General features: G+C 53.2%; 1 protein-coding gene across 1 annotated transcript in view; it reads left to right on the forward strand.

Moving 5' to 3' along the window:
• The first annotated feature begins 2207 nt into the window (after positions 1-2207).
• LOC116954021 (neurexin-1-beta-like) overlaps positions 2208-23410 on the forward strand; it is a 558784-nt gene continuing 537581 nt past the window's right edge. Inside the window, exon 1 of the mRNA XM_032974412.2 lies at positions 2208-3460. Coding sequence (XP_032830303.1) covers positions 3229-3460 — 232 coding nt within the window. The 5' untranslated portion in view covers positions 2208-3228. The remainder of the gene's footprint in view (positions 3461-23410) is intronic.

Genomic DNA, 23410 nt, shown 5'->3' on the forward strand with positions numbered 1-23410 from the left:
ACCGGTACAGAAGATGGGGGGGGGGGGGGGGGGGTGGCAGTGCGTCTTAAAATCTAGAGGATCCGGTCATATTAAAACATATATTGAGAGTTTAATTGGCGCTCCTTTAAGGCGATTATGATAACATGTCAGATGATTTCCAGGGACACGCAAATACGCATCCATTGTTGCTATTAGCTTTCGAAATTAGGGCGCCGTACCTTCGAAAGATAAATTACTGTGAAATGTTTGCAAAACGCATTTTTCTTTTTTTTGTGTTCTCCCAAAAGACACATCTATAATGGTATTAAGTATTTCTGCACAGAATTTCGAAATAAAAACACGAAATAAAGTTTAAAAAAACCATACACGTACAATTCGAAATTAAGTCTTAAATCTACCGCAGCGGGCTCCCTTTAACTGGCCAAGGGCTCTAACTACTTGGCCATCATTTCCTGAAGCCACACCGCGAGGACGATGGGAAAGAGGGATGCATGTGTTACGCCACGAGGTCCCGATGCACGCCTCCCCCCCCCCCCTCAAACAAGAAGGGGGTTAAATCCGTGAATGAAAGCCAACAACAAAACCCAGGCCCCATTCGCACTCACTCCAGGCCCACGATTCGTTGCCAGCGATGCGGGACTTTGGGTGAATGGCTTAATTATAGTAATGAGTATCCCCGTTTTCGTGCGTGTGGGGGTGGAGCGGAGGCGCGGGGGGGGGGGGGTCCTGGTGGGGGGGGGGGGGTGTAAGGAAGCAGGGATAGGAGAAGGGTAAGTCAGCGGCGCGCCGTCTCCCCGGCCTGATGATGATGATGATGAATGCGAGGGAGCGCTCCGCACCCGCGTGTGTAATGTCGTTATTTCATGGCAATGGGCTCAGAAGTGATCGACTTGGTCGCGCGCGAATTCCGGGGGAAAGCGGGTGTCTGGGTCAGTGGCGCAACGGGCGGGCGGGCGGACGGGCGGGCAGAAGAACGCGTGGGACAAGGGGTGGAGAGACGGGCGGACGGACGGATGGAGAGATGGACAGACGGACGGAGAGAAGAACGAATGGAAGGACAGACAGATTGGCGGACACGCGTAAGGACATACGCAAGAACGGAGGGAAGGGACTGAGAGATGGATGGACAGAGGGACAGACAGACAGACAAGGCGGTCGAACGGAGAGATTGGACGGAGAGATTGGACGGACGGATGCAAGACGGACGGACGGTCGGACGCGAGCAAGCGGGAAGCGTGAGTGCACTCGAGTGCACGCAGGCACGCAGGCGATATCAGCTCTCACCGATACCATCATCATTATTATTATGCCCTATAGACACCTCTCGCAGCCTTAGACCGTTGGGCCAAGTGCTGTTAGCGAGCCCTATTATTAAGACCGGCACACGGCTCTTGAGAGCTCCCTCCACAGAAGAGGGGTTATTTGGCCTACTCTTCCACGCTGCCCGGAAGAGACCAAGAATATAATTGGGAGTGGGGCGGAGGCTTGGGGGAGGGGGGCAGTAGTTGAGAGTAAGCGGTAGTTGTTGTGTTGTTGTTGTTGTGTTGTTGTTGTTTCCTGGTGGTAGCGGAGGGTGGTTGGTTGGTTGGTGGGGAGTGCTGGTGGATTGGGGGGGGGGGGGGGAGATGTCTGGCTCGTAAAACACTGGCGGGGAAATTCGGCAGCGGAGGGAAGGGAAGTGGGGGACTCGGGGAGATTTTCACGGCAGATTATTTCATGAGTTACGGCATTAGTATTTTAACAGCCCCCTAATATGCATGCCCATTGCTCGGCCCCGCACGGATAGAAGCGGAGCCGCATTTCACGATCATTCCTGGCTGTCCAAATTTACCCACCACCCCCACCACCCCCACCGCCTCTCTCTCTCCCCCCACCTACCTCCCACCACCACAACGTGCCCCCCACCACCCCCACCGCCTCTCTCTCCCCCCACATACCCCCCACCACCACAACGTACCCCCCACCACCCCACCGCCTCCCTCTCTCCCCCCACCTACCCCCCACCACCACAACGTACCCCCCACCACCCCACCGCCTCCCTCTCTCCCCCGACCTACCCCCCACCACGTCCTCGTTCGTGCCGGCGGGGGGGGGGGGGGAACCTCTCGGCGAACGGACCGGGCGCATCACCGCCTTCCCCTCGACTGGCTGCGTCGCATTTGCATGAGCGAGGCGAGTGGGGGGGACGGTGTGGGAGAGAGAGAGAGAGAGAAGGCGAACGAGCGCTGCGTTGAATTGAGCCGCTCCTCTCTCTCTCGATCTGTCACTCCCTTCCCCTCTCTCCCTCCCTCCCTCCTGCCCACCAATTCCCTCCCAAGCATCTCACCTCCCACCCACCCCGCTACCTCCCCTCCACTCCCTCTCTACCCCCACCCCACCCACACAACCCACGCCTCGACACGCAAACCTGCCCAACCACCCAGCCACCCCTTCCCCCATCCAGCGCAAGCACTCCTCTGGTCGCGGATTTGTGTCGAGTAATAACTGCGAGGGAGCCGCCACTGTTTGGTGGTGGTGGCTGCGGCGGAAGACGGCGTTTGCTGGCTGGGTTTTCGCGTGGCCTGTTGCTGCTACTGCTGCTGCTACTGCTGCTACTGCTGCTGCTGCCCTTACGCAAGGCAATGCGCTCGTGATCCCCGCGAGCGAGACGCAGTATCAGAGGCATGGGACATCACAGCGCTTGGCAGTCCACCTGCTAACACCATCATCATCATCATCATCGCCGCCGCAGCTGCCGTCACCCGGTTCCTCCGGCCCGAGATCAACTCGGCGCAACAGCGGGCGAGGCGTCGCCACTTCTTGGCGATTTTTGTCACGATCAACTTTTTTTCGCGTCGACTTGAAATTCAATTCCCGTGCTCGCAGCTGAAAGCGCGAGGCACCCGGCCACACTGGACGCTGCGCCCGGCGCGTGCAACGCAAGTTTGCGTCTCATCCTCCAGCCGAGCCCCTAAACCACGGCGACCAACATCCATTGTGGGTGACCCGCTCACGAACGGGGCGTTCAAGACGGCAAGCAAACAAGATCCGAGGGATAATCCGAGAGCGAATTTACAGATCGTCGCTCGCCGCCGTCATCCGAGTCGCTCGGAGTTGCGTTTGTGTCCCCCCTTGTTCCCGCGGGAGAAGATGGTGGGCAGGCGCGCGAGGTGTTGGTGATGCCCCCTTGCAGACCATGGTGACAGGGTCCCACGGCTCACACAGCCTCGAGAATAATAATAATAATACCATTACATCGACGACGACATGCCTCCCACTTCTCCGTGGACCATGCTGCCCCGGCAGCTGCCCTCCACTTCCTCGACGCCGCCGCCTCTGCCGCGGCTGCTGCTGCTGCCCCTCGCCGTGCTGTGTCTGGCTCTGGGGGCAGCCGAGTGCGAGCTGTACGGGGCAGTGTCGATCCACAAAATCATCGTCGGGGGCAAGCACCGCGGGCCGCTCACCGCAGCGCATTCGCCCTCCTCCCTGCGCTCTCGGGGTGAGTTGCGGCTCCTCGTGGCGAGTGAGTGAGCGGTGCGAGTGAGGCGTTCTTCCTATTGTCGTACGGCTTCATGTTGAGATGCAGGGCAACGACTGCAATTTCACATTCAGGTGGTCAAGCCCAGATGACGGCGTCAGGATCGGCAAAGTGCATCGCTGCGTCAACGTGAGTGAGCTGAGTGAGCTGAGTGGAGCGAGTGAGCGATTAAGCGAGCAGGTTCATTTCTAATATTGGCGCTACGAACCTGGCGAAACGAGTTAGATTCCACGCTCACGGCCAACACCGGTTACGATTATCTGAACAGGTCACGGGCCTCCCCTAGGTCGGCTCAGCCTCAAATGAGTACCTGGGTGCGGTGTGTAGTAAACGTCGCCACGGGGAAGACAAATCCGACCGGGCGTGGCGCAGGCCACCCACCCCCTCGTGTGCCGTGCTGGCCTTCATAGGTGCTACTCGCTGACAGCACTTGTTCCAACAGTCTGTTAAGCCTCTACGGGAGATCTTTGTCGTCTGTGTGTGTGCGCGCACTCGAGTGCTGGCACGACGCGCCTGATCCAGGCAATGCGCAGATACACACACGGATCAAGGCAATTGCCTACCCTCCCGTATAGCATTTAACATGCCGTTTGGGCGAATGCTGTTAGCGAGCACCTATTTAAGGCCGCCACGAAACCGCGAAGGGTTTGGGTGGCCAACACCACGCCCGGCCGCCTTTGTCTCCCCGAGTGCCAATGTCTTTACACATCGCACCAGGTACTCAATTGAGGCTGAGTCGACCTAGAGGAGGCCCAGGACCGGGTTCGGATAATCGTCACTTGGTATTGGCCGTGGGCTGGCGGAATGGAACTCGGTTCGCCGCACGGACACACACACACAAACACACAAACATACACACATACACACACGGCGACAGACGTACACGGCGGCGCAGAGACACGAGACGCACATTGTGCCGCACTCGCCTGCACAACAACGGGGGGGGGGGGGTGAGGGGGAGTGGGCCTTGTGACAACCACAACCACCACCACCGCCAACAACAACAACACGTGCCGCGCACAATGATCACCTCCAGCGCGACTGATTGAGGATTGTCCAACACGGGGGCTCCTCAATCCGTTTGAGATTCGCGCCCCCCAAATGGTGTTGGCTACGGCACGTGCCACGACCCGCCCACCTTTGCCTCTCTTCTTTCACCGACCCCGCCGCTGATGAAACGCGCACGCCACCTCTCTATCACCGGGGTCTTCGCTTTGTTTTTTTGGGAATCCCTGACGCCTGGCGAGGAGATGCTTCGGAAAGAAGAAAGAGAAACCCCGTTTCTGATACCGCCTGCCAAACTGATTCTTACAGCCGCGGTCTGGAATCGAACTTAAAGCGGGCCAGTCTCGTAGCACACGCACAGATTATTACGCAAAGGAGGACAGGCTACTGACAGTACAGCCCACTCGCAGTTCAGCACGCTCACAGTACAGAATACAGACAGTACAGCCCGCTCACAGTACAGAATACAGACAGTACAGCCCGCTCACAGTACAGCCCATTGACAGTACAGCCGACTGACAGTACAGCCGACTGACAGTACAGCCGACTGACAGCAGAGCCCACTGACAGCACAGCCCACTGACAGTACAGCCCGCTCACAGTACAGAATACAGATAGTACAGCCGACTGACAGCACAGCCCACTGACAGTACAGACCACTGACAGTACAGCCCATTGACAGTACAGCCGACTGACAGTACAGCCGACTGACAGCACAGCCCACTGACAGTACAGCCCACTGACAGTACAGCCCGCTCACAGTACAGCCCACTGACAGTACAGCCCACTGACAGTACAGCCCACTGACAGTACAGCCCACTGACAGTACAGCCGACTGACAGTACAGCCCACTCACAGTACAGCCCGCTCACAGTACAGCCCGCTCACAGTACAGCCCGCTCACAGTACAGCCCACTGACAGTACAGCCCACTGACAGTACAGCCCACTGACAGTACAGCCCACTGACAGTACAGCCCACTGACAGTACAGCCCACTGACAGTACGTTCAGTACACACCGCAGTGCCTCTACAACCACAACGCCCCGCGTGCATGTTATCGCTGGATCTCGGAAGTTAATCGGGAATTGTGGAGCCCAGGTTATGACTTGGATGGGAGACGATGTGGGAATTACAGCGCATAGTCGGATCTGGGATGCGAGGTAGCCAAGGGCAGCGCGTGACAACGCGGCAATGGGGAATCTTCATCGGATCTGTGCGGAGCTTTGCGAGTGTCGGTTCACCCTGTCGCACGGGCTGGTGTTGGGAGCTTCCCTCCGTGTGTCTTGGATCCCTGCTCGGTAGATGATTGGCCAAGCACATCCCCGTGTGGCCAGGACCCTCCTGGGAAACGCGTCACGAGAACTCGGCCACGAGTATCGTGCGCAAGACGATTGTCTGGCACGCCGTCATGCGATGTTGTGGCACGATCAATGCACGTGGTTGGTCAATGCACTACGAGGATGATCTCGGTTTAGGGTTACCTGCATACGGGACCGGTGGGTTAAGGATCTCCGAAGCGAGTAGCTATTTATAAGGGCACGAGGTTGTGGTTGATCCAGACGCCGCGCGCGACCGCCTTTGTCTTCGACAATGATCATGGTGACGATTGTGGATGTCGTATGCACCAATAGCAGGTATTCATTTAAGGCTTAATCGACCTAGGGGGAGGCCCAGGTCCGGTTCAGATCATCGTTAGTGGTGTTGGCCGTGAATGGGAATCGAACACGGGTCGTTGGGTTTCGTAGCACAGCGGTTATGCTGTACACAAATATAAAGACAAATATCCCCCGTATAGCCTTAACAGACTGTTGGGGCAAGTGCCGTTAGCGAGCACCTGTGAAGTCTGGTTCGGCACACGAGGGGGTGGGTGGCCAGCACCACGCCCGGCCGCCTTTGCCTCCCCAGCGGCGATGATTACACATCGCACCGGGTACTCGTTTGAGGCTGAGTCGACCTAAGGGGGGGGGGAAGAGATCCAGTTCCAGTTCAGATAATCGTCACCGGTGTTGGCCGCGAGCGACAATTCGGGAGTCGCCAGATTTGTCGCGCAGCGGCCCCAACCGTTGCACCACCGCTCCCCGCACGCGCGCACGCACGCCAGCACAATCGCCACGTGTCCGCACCCGCGCGTACACGTGGCGATTCGCGTACACGTCCGCGCGCACGCCAACACAATTGGCGTACGCCTGTTCACACACAGTCACATCGGCGTGCACACACGCACGCGCACAAGCACACACGCACGCACACACGCGCGCGAACGCACGAATTCTCTCCTGGAGACATCCAATCCGGCAGTTTGGGGGTATCCCCCCCCATACTTCACAGCCCACTGCATCGCTCGTTAGTCATCAAGCAGGGAGCAAGTACTGTTAGCGAGCACCTATTATTATTAAGGTCGGAAACGCCTTTGTCTCCCCCCCTCCCCCCGCTTTGCTTTTGTTTTACCTACCGCACAAAGTGCGAATTTTAAGGCTGAGCGGACCTAGGGGAGAGGTCCGATTGAAGAGCGCATCTGACACCACTCGCCACACTGATCGCGATAGCCGTGGTCGAGAATCGCATTTGAGGGGGTTGCCGTGTCCATCGCGCGCGTCTCGCTCAGCCTCCGCTCACAAAACCAAAACGCTGACGCAGCGACCGCCGTGTCACCACGTAGAACCATCAACAGACTGGAGAAACGCGATTAGCGAGCACCTATTGAAGCCGCATTCGTACACGAATGGGCAGTGTGGTCAAAGCAATGGACGCGGCGGTGTCCGTCTTTGTCTCCCCATTTGACGATGCTGCACGCAATTCATCACGCGTTTATTTAAAGGCTGAGTAGACCTAGAGGGAGGTCCCGCGCGCCGGTTTAAATTTGTAGGATTCGAACCGTGGCGGGCAAAAGGGTCGGAGCAATGCAAAATGCCGCCTGCTCGCTGGGGTTCGAGGTGCACCGCTCTCCCACCGTACCACAGCGAATTGCATCGGCATCCACGCTTGAGTGCAGAGCCCATCGCTGCGTCAAGGCTGCTTACGGGAGACCTCTTGCCGCTTGCGTCTTGGCTCAGCGGTGCGATTTGCAAAGGCAACGGACAAAAGGTAAAAAAAAAATGGCAAAGGCGCAGCCCTGCAATGGCTCGCTCACGCCACCACTTGGCGGAAGAGCCTCCACCAGAGGGAGCTCATGCGGTCAATTTGCTTGCGGCCCGCAACGGTAGCCCACGCCTTGGCACGCGTACCGATCATCTCGCTGCAAGTGCGCGCGTTTAAGTCGTCGCACGCTTCACGCGCCCGATGATTGTTACACACACACACACCCCCAACGTGCCGTAGAGACGGCGAGTGATTTGACTCCGGCGAATAAAGCCCGGGCTCTATTCGAGATGCACGCACGCACGCACGCTGTACATTATTGTGAAATTGGCGCCGTTCTACGCCATTTGGTACAAAGACAAAAATCCCCAGGCTGTCGGAGCAAGTGCTGTCAGCGAACACCTAATGAAGGTCGGCACGGCCAACGAGTGTGGGGCGTGGCCCAGCACTACGCCCGGTCACCTTTGTTGTATGCGCCTAAGGGAGCGGATCAAGAGGATCGTCTGATACTGTTTTGAACCATTTTATTTAATCTTACCAAGTAAGGCCCACTGAGCTGCTGCACAGCTGTTTTTTTTTCTTTCCAGAAGCGACTTGGCTATCGCAAATGATCGCTCAACGAAGTGGCTTACCACGTGGATAATTACGTATAGCAGCCTAAATACTCGAATCGCACGTTTCTAAATGTGGAGGGAAACACTGGAGGAGCCGGAGGAAAAATCCACGCGGGCCACAGTGAGAGAGAGAGAGACGTAAACTCCAAATATATAGCAGGCATCAGGGTTTGAGATCGATCCCACGACCTCCTGTATAACCAGCGAGGGAGTTAACATCTCCCAGCCACCGTGATGATGATGATGAGAGAGACACGTAAACTCCAAATATAGAGCAGGCGTCAGGGTCGGGGGGTCTAACCCACGACCTCCTGTATACCGGGCACGAGGGAGTTAACATCTGTACGACTGCGTCACGAGCTGTTTAGCCGTGGTCGGGAATCGAACTTAATTCGTCGTGTGCGCTGCGGAACCCGTGAGCGAGTGCCGGCGCCTCTCTCCCTTCCTCTCTCTCTGTTCCGTGGCTCGGCGATTTTGTTGCTCCGGACGAGAGAGGCAGAACGGTGACAGTGGATCTAAGCGAGGGTCCGGTGGTTATTACATTGGGTTGTCAATAACTGGCCCGTGACACTTGGCACGCACGAACGAGTTGGAGAAAGGAAATCCAATATTAAAATGTAAGGCGTGTAAGCCCGTGGCTAATTTTATTTTTATTTTAGCTGGCATTTTGCTTGTTTGCCTGGCAAAGGAAATTGGTCTATGAATAATAATAATGCAAATAAAACTAAAAAAGCCACTTTGCATATTCCTATTTACTTTTGCACTTCAAACGTGTGGTTAATTTGGCTTCAAGAATGATACCAAAATTGTTACGTTTTTTTTTCGGTGTGAATTTGCAATCGGATGCACCCATACAGTGTACATCGTCATCATCGTTATCTCCGTCAGCCGTGGTCAATTCACTGTTGGATGAAGGCCTCTCCCAATCCGCTGCCAGCTGCCTCTCACGATTCTACGACATGTGACAATCCTCCCGGCACCTGCGCGTGAACCGATTCCATCGCTCCATCTCCGCGGCTGTTCTCCTCCTGGGATGCGTTTTCACTCCTCGCCTGCCACCGCTCCCATGCATGCAATTAGCATTAGGATTGATTGAGTGTAATTAAATATTTACCAAGATGTGCCTTTAATATCCTATGAATGCTGAGAAATGGCAATAACTATGACCTAATCACCTTGAATGCGTCCTATCTCGTCGGAGCTCGGAAGCTGCGGTGGCTAGGAGACGTTAACTCTCTCGCCTGATATACAGGAAGGAGGTCGTGGGTTCGATCCCGACCCTGACGCCTGTTGTTTATTTGAAGTTTGCAGTGTCTCTCTCTCTCATCATTATCACGGTGGCTAGGAGATGTTAACTACCTCGCTTGGTGTACAGGAGGTCGTGGGTTCGATCCAGACCCTGACGCCTGCTGTTGTATATTTGGAGTTTGCGTCTCTCTCTGTGGTCGTGTGCATTTTTCTCCGGGTCCTCCGGTTTTCCCCTCCACATTTAGAATCAACGTGCGTTTTAATCGTGGCTGCTGCTGACACTTATGATAGTACAGATACTACATTGCTGTTTCTGTATTATACTTTGTCAATCCACTGCTTGATGAAGACCTCCCCATGCTGTGTAAGCCCTGCACATTCTTTGACCACAATTGGCAACGCTTGTCAGTGCAGAATGTTGGCCACAATCAGGAATCAAACTCGGCTCTCCAGCTAAGTAGCGTGGCGCGGTGCGCTTACCACTGCGCGCGTGTGTGTGTGTGTATCAAAGCGTACTGTAATGTTAAACCGCGTTAAAATCGTTGGCACTGTGGGCATATGCGGGCTTCGACTGGAAGAGGACATGCTGCGCCCACACGCGCACCATGCAGCAACGGTCACCAGTCACTCTTCGAAATCAAAATTACTGCGCAAACGCGGCCCGACTTGAGCCTGTGTCTTCAACGTAGCTGTGAAGGTCACCGTGCGAAGGATTTTTGTTGTTGTTTGTCACGCAAATAGTACAGCCGCAACGAGAGGGGGTGGTGGGTGAAGCTGATGCCGGCCGTCCGGCTCAACCGACGATACCGGCGGCTTGCAGACCAAAGGTTGCGTTTCCAAATCCTGGTTGGTGGGTTTTCTGACTCATCCCATCATTCCTCCGGGGTTGATAAAATTAGCACCAATTTTTTGGGAGTGGGGGAGGGGGGGACGGCTAGTAAACAGTAGTTATCCTGTAAACAAACTCACCTCTGCCATAGGAATGTGTAATTTCCACCACCGACTCCGGGCTGCCAATAGGAGATGAGCATGGATGCTCCAGTGCTTTGACAATTTGACAAAAGCAGATTGGGTCGGCTTTCAAGGCGCCGCATTAGCGCGATGTTAACTCCTTCGCGTGGTACACAGGAGGTCGTGGGTTCGATCGCGACCATGATGCCTGCTGTATATTTGGAGTTTTCACGTTCTCTCTCTCTCGCTCCCCGTGTTCGCGTGAATTTTTTTCCCGGTTCCTCCTGATTTTCCCTCCACATTTAGCAACACGCGATGTGAGTATTCGACTGCGAGAAAATGCCACGTGATTGTTCACTTCGTTGAGCTATCATTTGTACCAGCCGGGTCGCTACGGAAAAAAAAATGTCTATACAGCTCAGTTGGCCATTACCTTTCTGTAAAAAAGTACAAAATAGAACCCTAAGGCTTTTAGATTTTAGAGTGCACATCCGTCGCGTAACACTCGCTTGGAAAACACCAAAACGCCAAGCTCGTGATGCAGTGGAACGCACGCAAAAAGGGGGGCCTCCCTTGCCGTAGCAGCCGCTTAAAGGGGCACTCGGCGCACTAAATGTCATCATCCCCCTTCAAATTACTCCATTAATTATTCAGTAATTATGTCAAGATGAATAATTGGACGCTGGACTGCCGCGGGAGGAGGGAGGCCCGGGGATTGGGGCTGTGATCGGCGGGAATGTGTTCGGCGTGTTTATAGACGATGGTCGCCAGCGGATGGATGTCCACGTGGCGTAGAGGAGCCTCGTGCTTAGACTTTAGGCCTCGGGAGCGATTTGCCCGGTGACAGCGAATTTACTAATCGCTTGACGACGACGACGACATAATAGATCGGTGCCAGAAAGATGTGTCCACTACTTGAATATATTGGCACAAGACAGAGGGAAGTGGAATCAAATAACAAAAAAGTGCAGTGGACACATACGGGTGCTATCTTGCCCATGGATCATGATGATGATTTTACTGGGTAAGTCCCACTGAGTTACTTCGCTCTTTTTCAGAATCGACCTGCCCGCAAAACGATAGCCCAATGAAGTGGCTTATCACGTGGAAATGTATAGCAGCCAAATACTCTTAAGCACATATCGATTGGAAATGTGGAGGGGATATCCGGAGGACCCGGAGAAAAAAAAAACACACGCTACCACGGGGGGAGAGAGAGAGAGACACGCACACTCGATATATACAGCAGTCAGGGTCCAGATCGAACCCACGACCTCCTGCATACCAGGCGAGAGAGTTAACATCTCGTTACCGCGCTGGACACGTGCTGTAATACCCAGCCTTACGTGGGTGGATGCGTTCCTGAAATGTGAGACGAACATCGAAGCTACGGAAATCGAAGCACATTTCACCACCCCCCCCCACCCCCCAAGTCACCAAAATATCGTCCGTAAATAATACATTGTACTCTACGGTAGAGGAGCACACATTTCTTGATGCGGGGCGCAAAGTGGTTCGTGTGCAGGGCGGGCGGAGGCGGTGGCTGAGAGAGGCGACAGATAACAACGAGAAGGGCCCGGATGATGCTGTCAGCGACGCGAGCGCGTGTGGCGTTGAGGCGACGAAACTCGGGCGGCGGCAGCGGCGGCGGCATTGAATTGAATTGAAGCGACGACGCATTTGCGAAACGCCGTAAAAAGGATTGGAGGGACGTTGAATGGTTTGGCATTGCTCGAACTGACATTTGTTGGCGCGTGGAGGCTTCAGCGGGTGGCTGGTCGCGGGGCGAGCAAACAGTCGAGCAGTTTCCTGCTGGCTCGGTCGTTCGAGAAGAGGGCTTCCCAACATCACTGGCTTAGAAGGTAAGATGAGCCATGGCAAGCAAAGAGGACATCGGTTGCTACCCTTCCCCATCCTCCACCCCAAAACACCCATACCCCCCCCCGCGACCCCCCCCCCCCCCTACTCGTGCCACCCCCCTCCCCCTCCTACACACACGTTAACCTAAAATGTAGGTTCAATCATGATTTATGTTTATGTTGTCATTACCTGTGCAACAACTGTCAAGTGACTTTTTTTTTGTAACGAAATATTATTTTAAATGTAGACGTATCGGAAGATAGCTTGTGTATTTATTAAGCCCCCTTGAGAATACCTCGGTGGCAATTTTTTTTTTAATGCTCAGCGGTATTGGATCGAGGTCAAAGGTTGTACGCATCTCACGATCGATGCCGGATGCTCTGCTTAGTCCTTCCGTTCGTAAAGCAACTTTGTTCAACTCTGGACTTTCAAAGGTACTCAACTACTGTGGACAGACTGACGTGATGCGTGCACGGGAAGACGCATTCATAGATGGACAAATATGTTATTGTTTTTATTTATGAATATTCATAATATGTGTATATACGGGTGGTTATACAGTACGTGGAAACATAAAATGACCCACTCACTGCACAGCGTCTGATAATATGAACAAAAATGTGACGCGTTAGCACGTCAGTTATGGGGGAAATACCTGCGGTTAAATTAATGAGCTTAAAAGGATTTCATCAATCAACTGTAATTGATTCTTGTCCGACTTTTTTTTTAGGAGGAGGAAATGACACGGAATGCGGACAAAAAAACGTGTAGACAATGTCTGGCAGAGGTTGATAAAAGAAAAAGTTAAAGTGATGTTTTAAAATAATTATATATACAACATTTGTGTAAAAATGAACAATGCCCAAGTAATAAATTGCACTCTGAGCTGAGATCTCAAGTGCAGCGAATTGATGGTCTCTCCTTGGTCATCAATTCTATTGTGTTATTTTCTGAAAAGTTTGGCTGGCTGGCTGGCTGGCTGGCGACGGAGGGAGCCATTCAAAGGAAGTGCAGGTTGTCAGTGACTGCGCACACACAAACCCAATCACATTAAATTTGCGTTCTGCCCTTAATTTGCCTACATTTCCCAGCTGCAAGAGTTCAAATGTCGAGTTGGCTGCCACGCCATGGACAATCACTCACACGTGCAGAGCGGCTCAGAAAGTTCCTCCATCCGCTGCGGACACCAAATGTCATCACCTCTTCGCTGTGTGGCTGCTGGAGATGCAGAGAAACAAGAATGAGGTGGTTGAGCCTGATGATGGCTGGTCAGGCGTCAGCGGAGTGGTGAATCATCGCTGCGGTTAGGATGGATGCCTCCTGCTCCACCCGCTCCTCCTCCTCCTCCTCGGGCATTGATTCGTTGTTACAATCTTGATTTGAAGCCTTCGTGACAGCAGGAATCCATGCTCTCTGGTTCTTTCGGTAAAGTCACGTAGATAGAAAACATAATAATAGAACACGACGTTTTGGTCGCAACACAAGCTTTCCGTCATCAGGTGAGAAATAATGCTCTGCTGTTGTGGCTTTATATAGGTACGGTTGGGGAGAACAGTCGTCACACACACACACTGCCAGGGAGTTTGTTTTTTAACGTGCCATTTGTGCATCATCATCATCAGCTGCTGCTGCTGACACGGGTTGTGCACTGTGGATGATGCGGTTCTGGGCTTGTGGCCCAGAGTGTTGGTGGTGGGAAGATTTGAAGCAAGTGGGGGGGGATCTTCTGCGTCGTCGGTTCTTTCACGAGGAACGGGGGGGGGGGGGGAGGCGTTTGCTTTTGACAAAGGTCGCTCGCGAAGAGATGTCAGAAGCGGGATCGGCGATCGCCGCTCCTTTTGCGAGATAATTCGAACGGGGATTGTACCCAGAAACGTATGTGGCCCGATGCCAATGGCTCAATGGCGATATATGCAGCTGTGGTGGAGGAAAATTACAAAATTCGATAAAAAATATATAAAGAAACGTTACCCCGCTATAGAAATAATCCTCAGGAGGTGATCAAAGAAGGGATGTAGGCCATACGCAGGGCTGCTGTTAAAAGTTTTTTTTTTTACAAAGCTTATCGACTTTTATTGCAATTTCAGTACACAGCGATGCCAACTGGGAGCCCTTGTGAGTGAATTTTGACGGTAAAAAATGAGACGAGTTTACGGAAAAGTTTTTTTTTACATTTATTGCAAATAAACAAGTGATTGAAAGCATTGCTGTAACGTTGGCCTTTTGGACTCAATGAATACGCACAATAGATTTCAGCCCTTTGTCAATCCACTGCTGGATGTAGGCCTCATCAATACCGTGTGAACAATTCATGGGGGGGGGGGAGGGGGGGTTGTTTGACCGGAAGTGACGATGCCGGCTCACATTTGAACGGAGCGCATTCTGCATCATAACGGGCGCGTTCCTGCGTTGCGCGAAAAGTGTTCTCCGATAGAAAAGAACCGCGTTGCGGCGAAAACGCTTTAGGTGAACATGCGTTAAGCGAGGACTTACTATGCCCACATCCAGGAGTGGACAGAGAATGACTCCAGATGGTGATTCAATCAAATATTCTCACGGAGCACCCGAGTGTGTCATTAAGGCAAACGGAATGCGACGTTTTTCTTTAATTATTCTTCGTCTTCTTGCTGCTTCTGCTGCTGCTGCTGCTGCCGCCTCTCTCACCGCTTCGCTGTGGCCACACCGGAATGATTCTCAGCGCGGGGTCTAAACATGCGGACGACGAGCAAAATTGTTCATACCCCGTCGACTTCAAAGTACAAATTGTAATAAAAACCCCCGGCTCCATTCTCACGCGAAATGTAGACGTAGAGAATTTTCTGAAGTCCTGGGGGAAAAGGGGGATTTTTTTTTGTCTTCAAAATCCACGTGAAGCAATGTTGCAGCTAATGAGAATTGGATAATAAGGGAGGGGGGGGAGAATGATGGCTGCTCCAAAACTAAACTTGGGGGGTGGGGGTGGGGAAGGGGGAAGGGGGGTGGGGTAGGGGGTGGTTAGGGGGTGGGGTGAGGTTAGGGGATAGGGGTGGGGTAGAGGGTGGGGTTAGTGGGTGTGGTAGGGGGAGGGGTGAGATTAGGTGGTGGGGTAGGGGGTGGGGTCGGGGGTGGGGTCGGGGGTGTGGCAGGGGGTGTGGCAGGGGGTGTGGCAGGGCGTGTGGCAGGGGGTGTGGCAGGGGGTGTGGCAGGGGGTGGGGTAGGGGTGGGGTAGGGGGTGGGGTAGGGGGTGGGGTCGGGGGTGGGGTAGGGGATGGGGTCGGGGGTGGGGTCGGGGGTGTAGCAGGGGGTGGGGTCGGGGGTGTAGCAGGGGGTGTGGCAGGGGGTGGGGTAGGGGGTGGCGCAGTATTCGGCCTACTCTTCCACACTGGCCCGTTGTCTTTGAAGATGCGTCAAGTGCCCTCACCTTTTAGACCACGACTACACGCGACCTGCCGATGGACTTTGGTGGAAACCCATTAATGCTGTCGGGTGGACAGAGGCGGCAGCGGGTTGGTGGAGGGATTTGCAAGTCCAACCTGTTGCTGATCCTTTCCACTCAGCAGCATAGGCGGTTGAAACTAGGGCTGAACGATTAATCGATTTCAAATCTAAATCGCAATTTGAAACAATGCGATTAGCAAATTGCAAAGGATGCGATTTGAAAAGTCCCATTACTTTATTGGAATTTTTTTATTTTGATAACTTAATTTATTTAACTTAACAATTGTTATATGTTTGATTGTTCTATTTCAATGTAAACATTTTAATAAAATACATGTTGGAAGCAATTAATATCGTTTAAGTTCTCATCCGTGCATTAAAATAGATAGGGCAGTTCATATTTTGATGGTATCAGGTGGTAATGATCCATGACATGTTTTAAATCTATTACACGGTGACTATTGAACTGAAGCTTGACTTAAAACATTTGTAGTCGCAAATCAAATCGCAATATCTGTCAGAAAAAATCGCAATTAGATATTTTCCCCAAATCGTTAAGCCCGAGTTGAAACTCACGGGTAACCCGCAGAAGCAGCGATTAGCCCGCACCTCCGATTTAGCGCGGTTGGCTACATATGGCGCGAAATAGGTTAGACGTGCAGAAGCGAAACCCAAACGAGACGAGATGCCACGGGAACATTGCGTGGCGTGGTGGTCAACAAAATATAAAAAAAATCAACCGCCGAGCAAGCACGGGTCTCTTTCTGGCCGCTCGTCCCCTTGACTTCGGGGGGGGGGGGGGAACTGTGGGCCCCACGTTAGTCCATTGTTTCCGCGAGCTCCCCCGTGCAATTTCTCAGTAAATGCCAATGCCCCGGACGATTTCCGAATGCGGATTTGAAAATACAAAGGGGAGAAAGCGATGGGGAAGAGAAATGGGGAGATAAATAAATAATGTCACAGAGAGAGCCCGGACCGCGTGATACATTCCCTGACCGGGTGGCGCGTGCGGACACTGTTGGGGGGTGGGGGGGACTGGTGGGGGGGGACTGGGGAGGGGGGTGCTGGGGAGGGGAGGGGGGGAAGTGGGAGGAGCTGGGGAGGTGCTCGTGTTGGGAGGCAGTGCAGCCAGCGATAGGTGGAACGAGTCTGCCGACGACTGGTGATGGTGATCGTCTTCATTGTCATCATCACGATCATAATCAGCGAGGGTCACTCCACTGCTGGATGAAGGTCAATCCCAAGCCGCTGCCGCCTCTTGCGATGCTCGAAAGAAGAAGACACAGGAGCACACCTGCACGCGAACCGATTTCACCGCTCCGTCTCCGTGGTTCTGGTTCTTGGCTGCCGATGGACGCGGGGGGAGGTGGCCGGGAGGTGGGTGGGGTGGGGGGATGAAAAAAATACGTATTAACATGCCACATGTCAACAGCATAAATGATGCGTAAATACAAGAACACATCCGTAACTTGACGCTGCCTCTGTCCATGTCGCCCGGCATATGCCCGCCCTCGTCAGATATCGGAAGCTAAGCAAGCTTGAGCCTGCATATTGCTTTGGATAGGCGACCGCCGAGTATAACAGGTGCCATAGGCAGTTCAGGTGAAATCCATCGCTGCTATGCGACCGACGCTTGACGAGCCCGTGTGAAGTAAGCCCCCGACACCTCGCCGATCTTGTGAAGAAGCATGGACCATCATCACGTGACACTCCGGGCATCCTCACTCACGGCAGCAGCAGCAGCGGCGGCGGCGGCTTTTGGCGCTTTCAGACGCGCTTCCTCGGCCGTCTGGAACGCTCTCCCTTTCCGATGTTAGGGAGGCACCGGGAGCTATGCCACTTTTAAATCGAAATTGAAAACCCATTTTTTTGGAACTGACTTTTGTGTTCAGATTGGCACGGTTGGCTACGTACGGTGCGAAACAAGTTCAACGCAGCGTGGACTATGGTCCGAATAGCTCCCATGACCTACATGGCCTGGGAAGGCCCTCAAAACCGACAGGGGGGTTTCTTTGCACTTCTCAAATTGGGTCGATTGGTTGCTGGAGGCAGGTTTAAAAAAAAAAAAACATTCACTGATATTTTTGTAGTGGGAGCTCTAGTCCTCTTGTTATCTACTAAGTGTTGAGGAAAGTGGGGGGGGGGGGTAATACCCCCCCCCCGCAGTGTACCCCCCCCTTACAGCTACAGGGGAGGATGAGTGACTCTGATGTTGTCGTTGGCTGAGAGGACCTGCGTGTAAGCCTATTGTTCAGATCTCTATTGTTCAGATCTTTGACCCCCCACCCCCCCCCCATCCGCCACCGTCACCGCCCCCCCATGGAGGGGGGGGGGGGGTCATTGCCATAGTAACAGCGGTGAGCCCTTAGGGGGAGCTCTTGGGGCAAGGGGAGCAGCAGGAGGAGGGCAGGCAAGGGCAGCTTCACTTTCCTCACCGTCCACCCTGCAAGCTGCTGCACTGTGGGGGTCCGAGGAGCGTGGGGTTATTATTTTTCTTTCTCTCCAAAGAGATAATTTTCAAAGAAGGACACTCCCCTCCCCCCCCCAGCCACCTTTCAAACTCACCTTGGGCCTCAAATGCTGCCCGCCGACTTTGTCGTTGAGACCTCTGGCAGCGACACGGCGAGCGTGGCAGTAAATATTCACGACGATGCCGATTAATCGCACGCGGAACAGCCCGGTGGCTGAGTCTCGAGGCTCCTTGGCAAGGGGCGTCCTGCATTGGGATGTTTGGCCACGCGAGTGGAAAGCTGGAGTACGTGAAAATAAAATGAAAACCCAGCATGCACGCGAGGAGGTGTGAAGCCACGGGTGTACGGCCGTCTGTTGCCTCCACCCCTCGCAGCCCACACCTACAACACCTGGTATCCCCTTCGGCAGTCCCCTCATGCGACGACTTTCAAGCAGGCTCTCAACGCCTGCTTGGCTTCACAGATCCTGACGCAATCGAGTGCATTCCGAGGCGACGGTGGTCGCGAGGCATTCGCCAGCTCATCAGCCACCTATCGACACCCCCGCCACCCCCCCCCCCCCCCCCCATCTTTGAGGCTAAAAGGACGCCACGGCGGTGAGATGTGAACTACCTCGTCTGGTATTCAGGAGGTCGTGGGTTCGAAGGTTAGATCCCGATCCTGACGCCTGCTGTAAATTTGGAGCTTGCACGTCTTTATCCCCGTGAACTACTTTCCGACGTCGTTTACGTGACCTCGCTTCAAATAATCGCGAGGGTTCGCTGCCGTTTCTCACGCGTTACCCTTCCACATAATGACGTTTGCTGCACGGCCGTGATTAAAAAAAAATCTATTTTTAAATGAATGCTTGGAGCCGGTATTAAGCAAATGTTAAGTGGAAAACCAATTTGAACGTGATGGGGTGAGTGTGTGTAGTCATTGTTGGCCGGGCTGAAAAACCATCAACTCGCCGCCCTTGAGAACCCCCGCTTAATCACGGATGCCCTTAATGAAGGTCATCTCCGTGCTGTGACCCCGAGCCAGCGGGCCACCACTGCACCCCTGGCTTCTTATGCCTCCGAGGACATCACAAGAGTAATGGAGAGCTGCATCGACTCGCGGACTAAAACTTAATGAGCCACCGGGAATGAAAAAAAATTGTCAAAATTCCGTGCATTCAAAATTAGGTCGGGTATTTATTTAAAAATTTCCAAATTTTAAAATTATCCACACTTAATGCATTTGAAAGTAATGACTTCTCTCCCGCGGGCGGCTGACTATGTCTGAGAATTAGAAGTTAATTCTCGAGGGGTACGTCCTGCTTTAAAAAGAAAAACTTGCATTGCATCGTACAAAGCAAAATATATATATATTTTTTTACAGCCATGCAGTACTGCCTTCAACCGTTCTGCCACGAATAGTATTGGACATCTACTGGACATCTGTGAAAAAAGAGCTTTACAGCTCATCGGATTCCTCCAGGATAAAATATTCTGATTAAATATTTCACGAGATTGCCTACAATTCTATTTTGAAGTCGCGGGTATTTCCACTTAACTATACGACAGCAATTCTAACTGGGGTGCTCGTTCAACAACTCATCCACGATTCGCTGGTCTTGAGGCGCGTCCATAGCCGAGACGATCAGTTGCCCCCAACTCAGTTGCACGCAACAGCTTCGCTTACGTGGTGGACGTCCCTTGCGACCGTAGGGGATGTCCTCATTAAGACGTAAATTGAGTTGTGCGATTTCGAGAGCGGGGTCGAGTCTCGATTGTGCAGCTCGCCACATATTCATGAACGGTCTCTGATACACGGTGGCCAGCTGCGAATTTCGGTGCTGGGGACAATGTACCCCCCCCCCCCCCACCTTACCCACCAGGGCTACGCTTCCACAGACGGTTTCGCTAAACCCTACTCGCTGCACTGCCTCTTCCAGGCCATCTCGCACTTCTGGCAGCTCCCCCCCCCCCCCCCCCCCCACCATTTCCCAGTCTCTAGGCAGGGGCTCAACCCTGACAATTGTTTTTTGCAGCTGCCGCGAGGGATCTCGGCATCGCAGGTTTGCTGCAATCAAGCGGGGAGGGAGAGGGGGACACCCCGAGGCTTGCCCACGCCGCGGGGCTGCGCTCCTCCTGACGCGGTTCTCTGCTGGGCGTGACCACCAGGATGTGAAATTGTCGTCGTTGCTGTGCCGTCACGGGCTCCTGCCGTCACGGGCTCCTGCCGTGCGCGTTCCGCTTCCATTTCCCCTCCGAGCCCTCCTCCTCATCCTTCTTAGTCGTGCCGCTCGTCAGCGGCTAAGTGGTCGCCCAGTGACTCTTTGTCGGGGGCTGTGGGGCCCGATTCGTTAACCCTGACCGGCCATGGACTATATTGTCTGCGTCTGTGTGTGTGTGGTGAGCATGAGGTTGAGGTGGGGATAAGCCGGTAGTGTAGCGGCCAGCCCGCTGCGCTACGAACCCGGCGGGCCGAGTTCGATTTACCGCCAATGACGATTGTCTGAACCGGTCCTGGGTCTCGGCTTGGTCGACTGGTGCGCTGTGTAAACATCGTCGCGGGGAGACAAAGGCGGCCGGGCGTGGTACTGGCCACCCTTCATGTGTGCACCAACACAGGCTGTTAATGCGATACGGAGGATCGTTGTCTTTGTCTTTGTCTTTTTGGTTGAGGGGGGGGGTAGTGGGGGTGGTGTGATTGATAATTGTAGCCGCTTGATGGTCATTGCTTCGAGCCGCTCTTTAGGAACGAGTCACCTCCGTCCACCCCCCCACCTCCCCCCCACCACCGACCCATCCCGCCCCGCCCCGCGGGTCGGCTCACGTCGTCCGTGACTCGTAAGGGGGCGACGCGTCATTAGCCCCGTGACTTAGCGCTCGGTCAATGCCTCGCGCGGCGCATTAAAAGGCGATGGATCCGTGCAGTGACGGGCGCAGCGCTCGCGAGGAGGCAGTCGTCCCCGCGTGCACCCTCGCGATGCGCGAACCGTGGGGCCACTGTGGTTAGGTTGAGAGTCGAAGCGGCTAAGTGGGCCCTTTATTTGTGATACAACCGCCGGTGCGACCACCTCTGCCGCCACTTGACTGAGCTATTTTTTTAAAATTTTATTTTACCAGGTAAGGCCAACTGAGCTATATACGGCTATTTCTCAGAAGCGACCTGGCTATCACAACTGAGAGCTCGCACGAAGTGGCTTCAACGCGTGGATATTTACGGCAGCCGAAATACTCTATAAACGCATGTTGATTCTAAATGTGGAGGGACAAACAAAAATTCCACGCGATCACTGGGAGAGACGCGCGAATCTCCAACTATACAGCAGGCGTCAAGGTCAGGATGTAACGAATGAACCCATGACCTCCTGTATACCAGGCGAGGTAGTTAACTGCTCGCTACTGTGACTCCGCTGTTGCAACTGCTCAAAGTGACACCCCTAATTTATTAGTTTGAATATCACTGGCGACCTACTCAAGCGTTCCTCTTACTTCGTGATTGTTCAGGATGGGGGGGGGGGGGGCGGCGGCGGGGGAGAGTGGAGGGGGGGTTAACTGGTGAGCGAAACTCTTTGGTTCTTTCGGTAAAGTCACGTGGGTATAAAATAAAATAAATCACGACGTTTCGGGCGCAACACAAGCGTCCGTCATCAGGTGAGAAAGCTTTCCCACCTGATGACGGACGCTTGTGTTGCGCCCGAAACGTGGTGATTTATTTTATTTTATACCTACGTGACTTTACAGAAAGAACCAAAGAGTATAGATTCCTGCAGTCACGAAAGCTTCAAATCAAGATTGGTGAGTGATGTTTTGTTTCGGTCCTCCGATTCGCTAACCTGCACTGCCCAGCGCAGTGAAGTATGGTCACACAACTTGTATAGCGCACCAGGTATTGGGGCGGTCTTCGTGCAGCAGAGAATTAACACAGGGGCTGTAAAATAAACGTGCATTATTAATCTATATATCATGGCAGTTTCTGCAGAACGTAGATATTTTATGGCTTCTTATGCATTTATTTTTGTTCATACATTTCGGCAAAAATTCCTCATCGTCTTTGTTTACGTGACATTATTCCCCCGCTCATGCTAATTCTAGAGCCCATATATATACATACGTGTAGGCGCTTTATGTTGACGTAAAAGACAATTAACCTTCTTCGCAACCCCGTGCATAATGAGCGTAACAAACAATTACGAGGAATGAAGCGCACCTGAACTCAATAGGGCCGCTGCTGGAGACACGCCTGAAGCCATGCGAGCCGAATTGTGGGAAATACTTGCCTCGACAAATCCGCGGAGCGATGCATTGCGCCGTCAATCAACGGAGTGCTTGGACGCGTGGCGACGGCGGCTACGCTCGCACGCAATACACGCGCGCGTTTCGCGGGATTGGTGGATCGTCGGTTCGAATGTTGCGAATGTGGATCCTAGCCCGCGGGTGTCGGAGAGGAGCCCCCCGTACCCCTCGTTTCCCAGGAGCAGGCGAATACGGCAAAAGTGCCGGGGAATGTGATCTGACCGTTTTGTTCAGGGATAAGGTGTTGCACCCTCGCACGTTGTGGGTTTTGTATGTATGTATGAATGTTGAACTTCTTTTGCACCGTACGTAGGAGGTGCGGCGGAAACAGAACAAAGTAGTTATTTTTCAATCTGCTCCAGTTTCCTCCCACATGTATACACACCCGGTAATGGGCTGACAACATCTTAATATATAAAGGACCACAGAGCGTGGGCAATGAAACGAAGTCTTGGGCCATATCTAACCCACGAGTGGGGTTCCGTAGGTTCCCCATTCGTTCTTTTATAAGTGATAGACCGAACACGTAGTTTATTTTCACGCATGTAGTTCACGTATTTTTTTTTCACGATTTTTAAAAGAAATACATCTGTTTTGATCAGTTTTAATCATTCGTATTACCCACGATCCAAACCTGTCTCCCAAGCCGCATGCGGCTCTTTAATCTACCACACGTGTCTCCATCGAAGGGAGCATTACGTAGAACGCAGTCACTATCACGGTAGGAGGAAAGAATACTTCTTGAAAGTTGCACGATATATATTCTATGCATTCACTCGGCTCTTTTGCAAAACTCATGGCGTACTTTTTGTCTCTAGGTTTGTTAAAGGTTGGCCAATCCTGCTCCAAAACGTAGATTGTATCCATTTCCCGTTTGGGAAAGTGGAAAGTTGTAAACATCTTTAGCTTCGCATGGACAGGGCGAGAGAGTGCTGCAACCAATAAGCTATTAAAGTATTTAAAAAAAACCATTATTTTTTCCAGAAGCGACTTGGCTA

This window comes from Petromyzon marinus, chromosome 53 (genome assembly GCF_048934315.1).
Source record: "Petromyzon marinus isolate PM22_M1 ecotype Great Lakes invasive population chromosome 53, UKy_Petmar_22M1.pri1.0, whole genome shotgun sequence".
Classification (NCBI taxonomy): domain Eukaryota; kingdom Metazoa; phylum Chordata; class Hyperoartia; order Petromyzontiformes; family Petromyzontidae; genus Petromyzon; species Petromyzon marinus.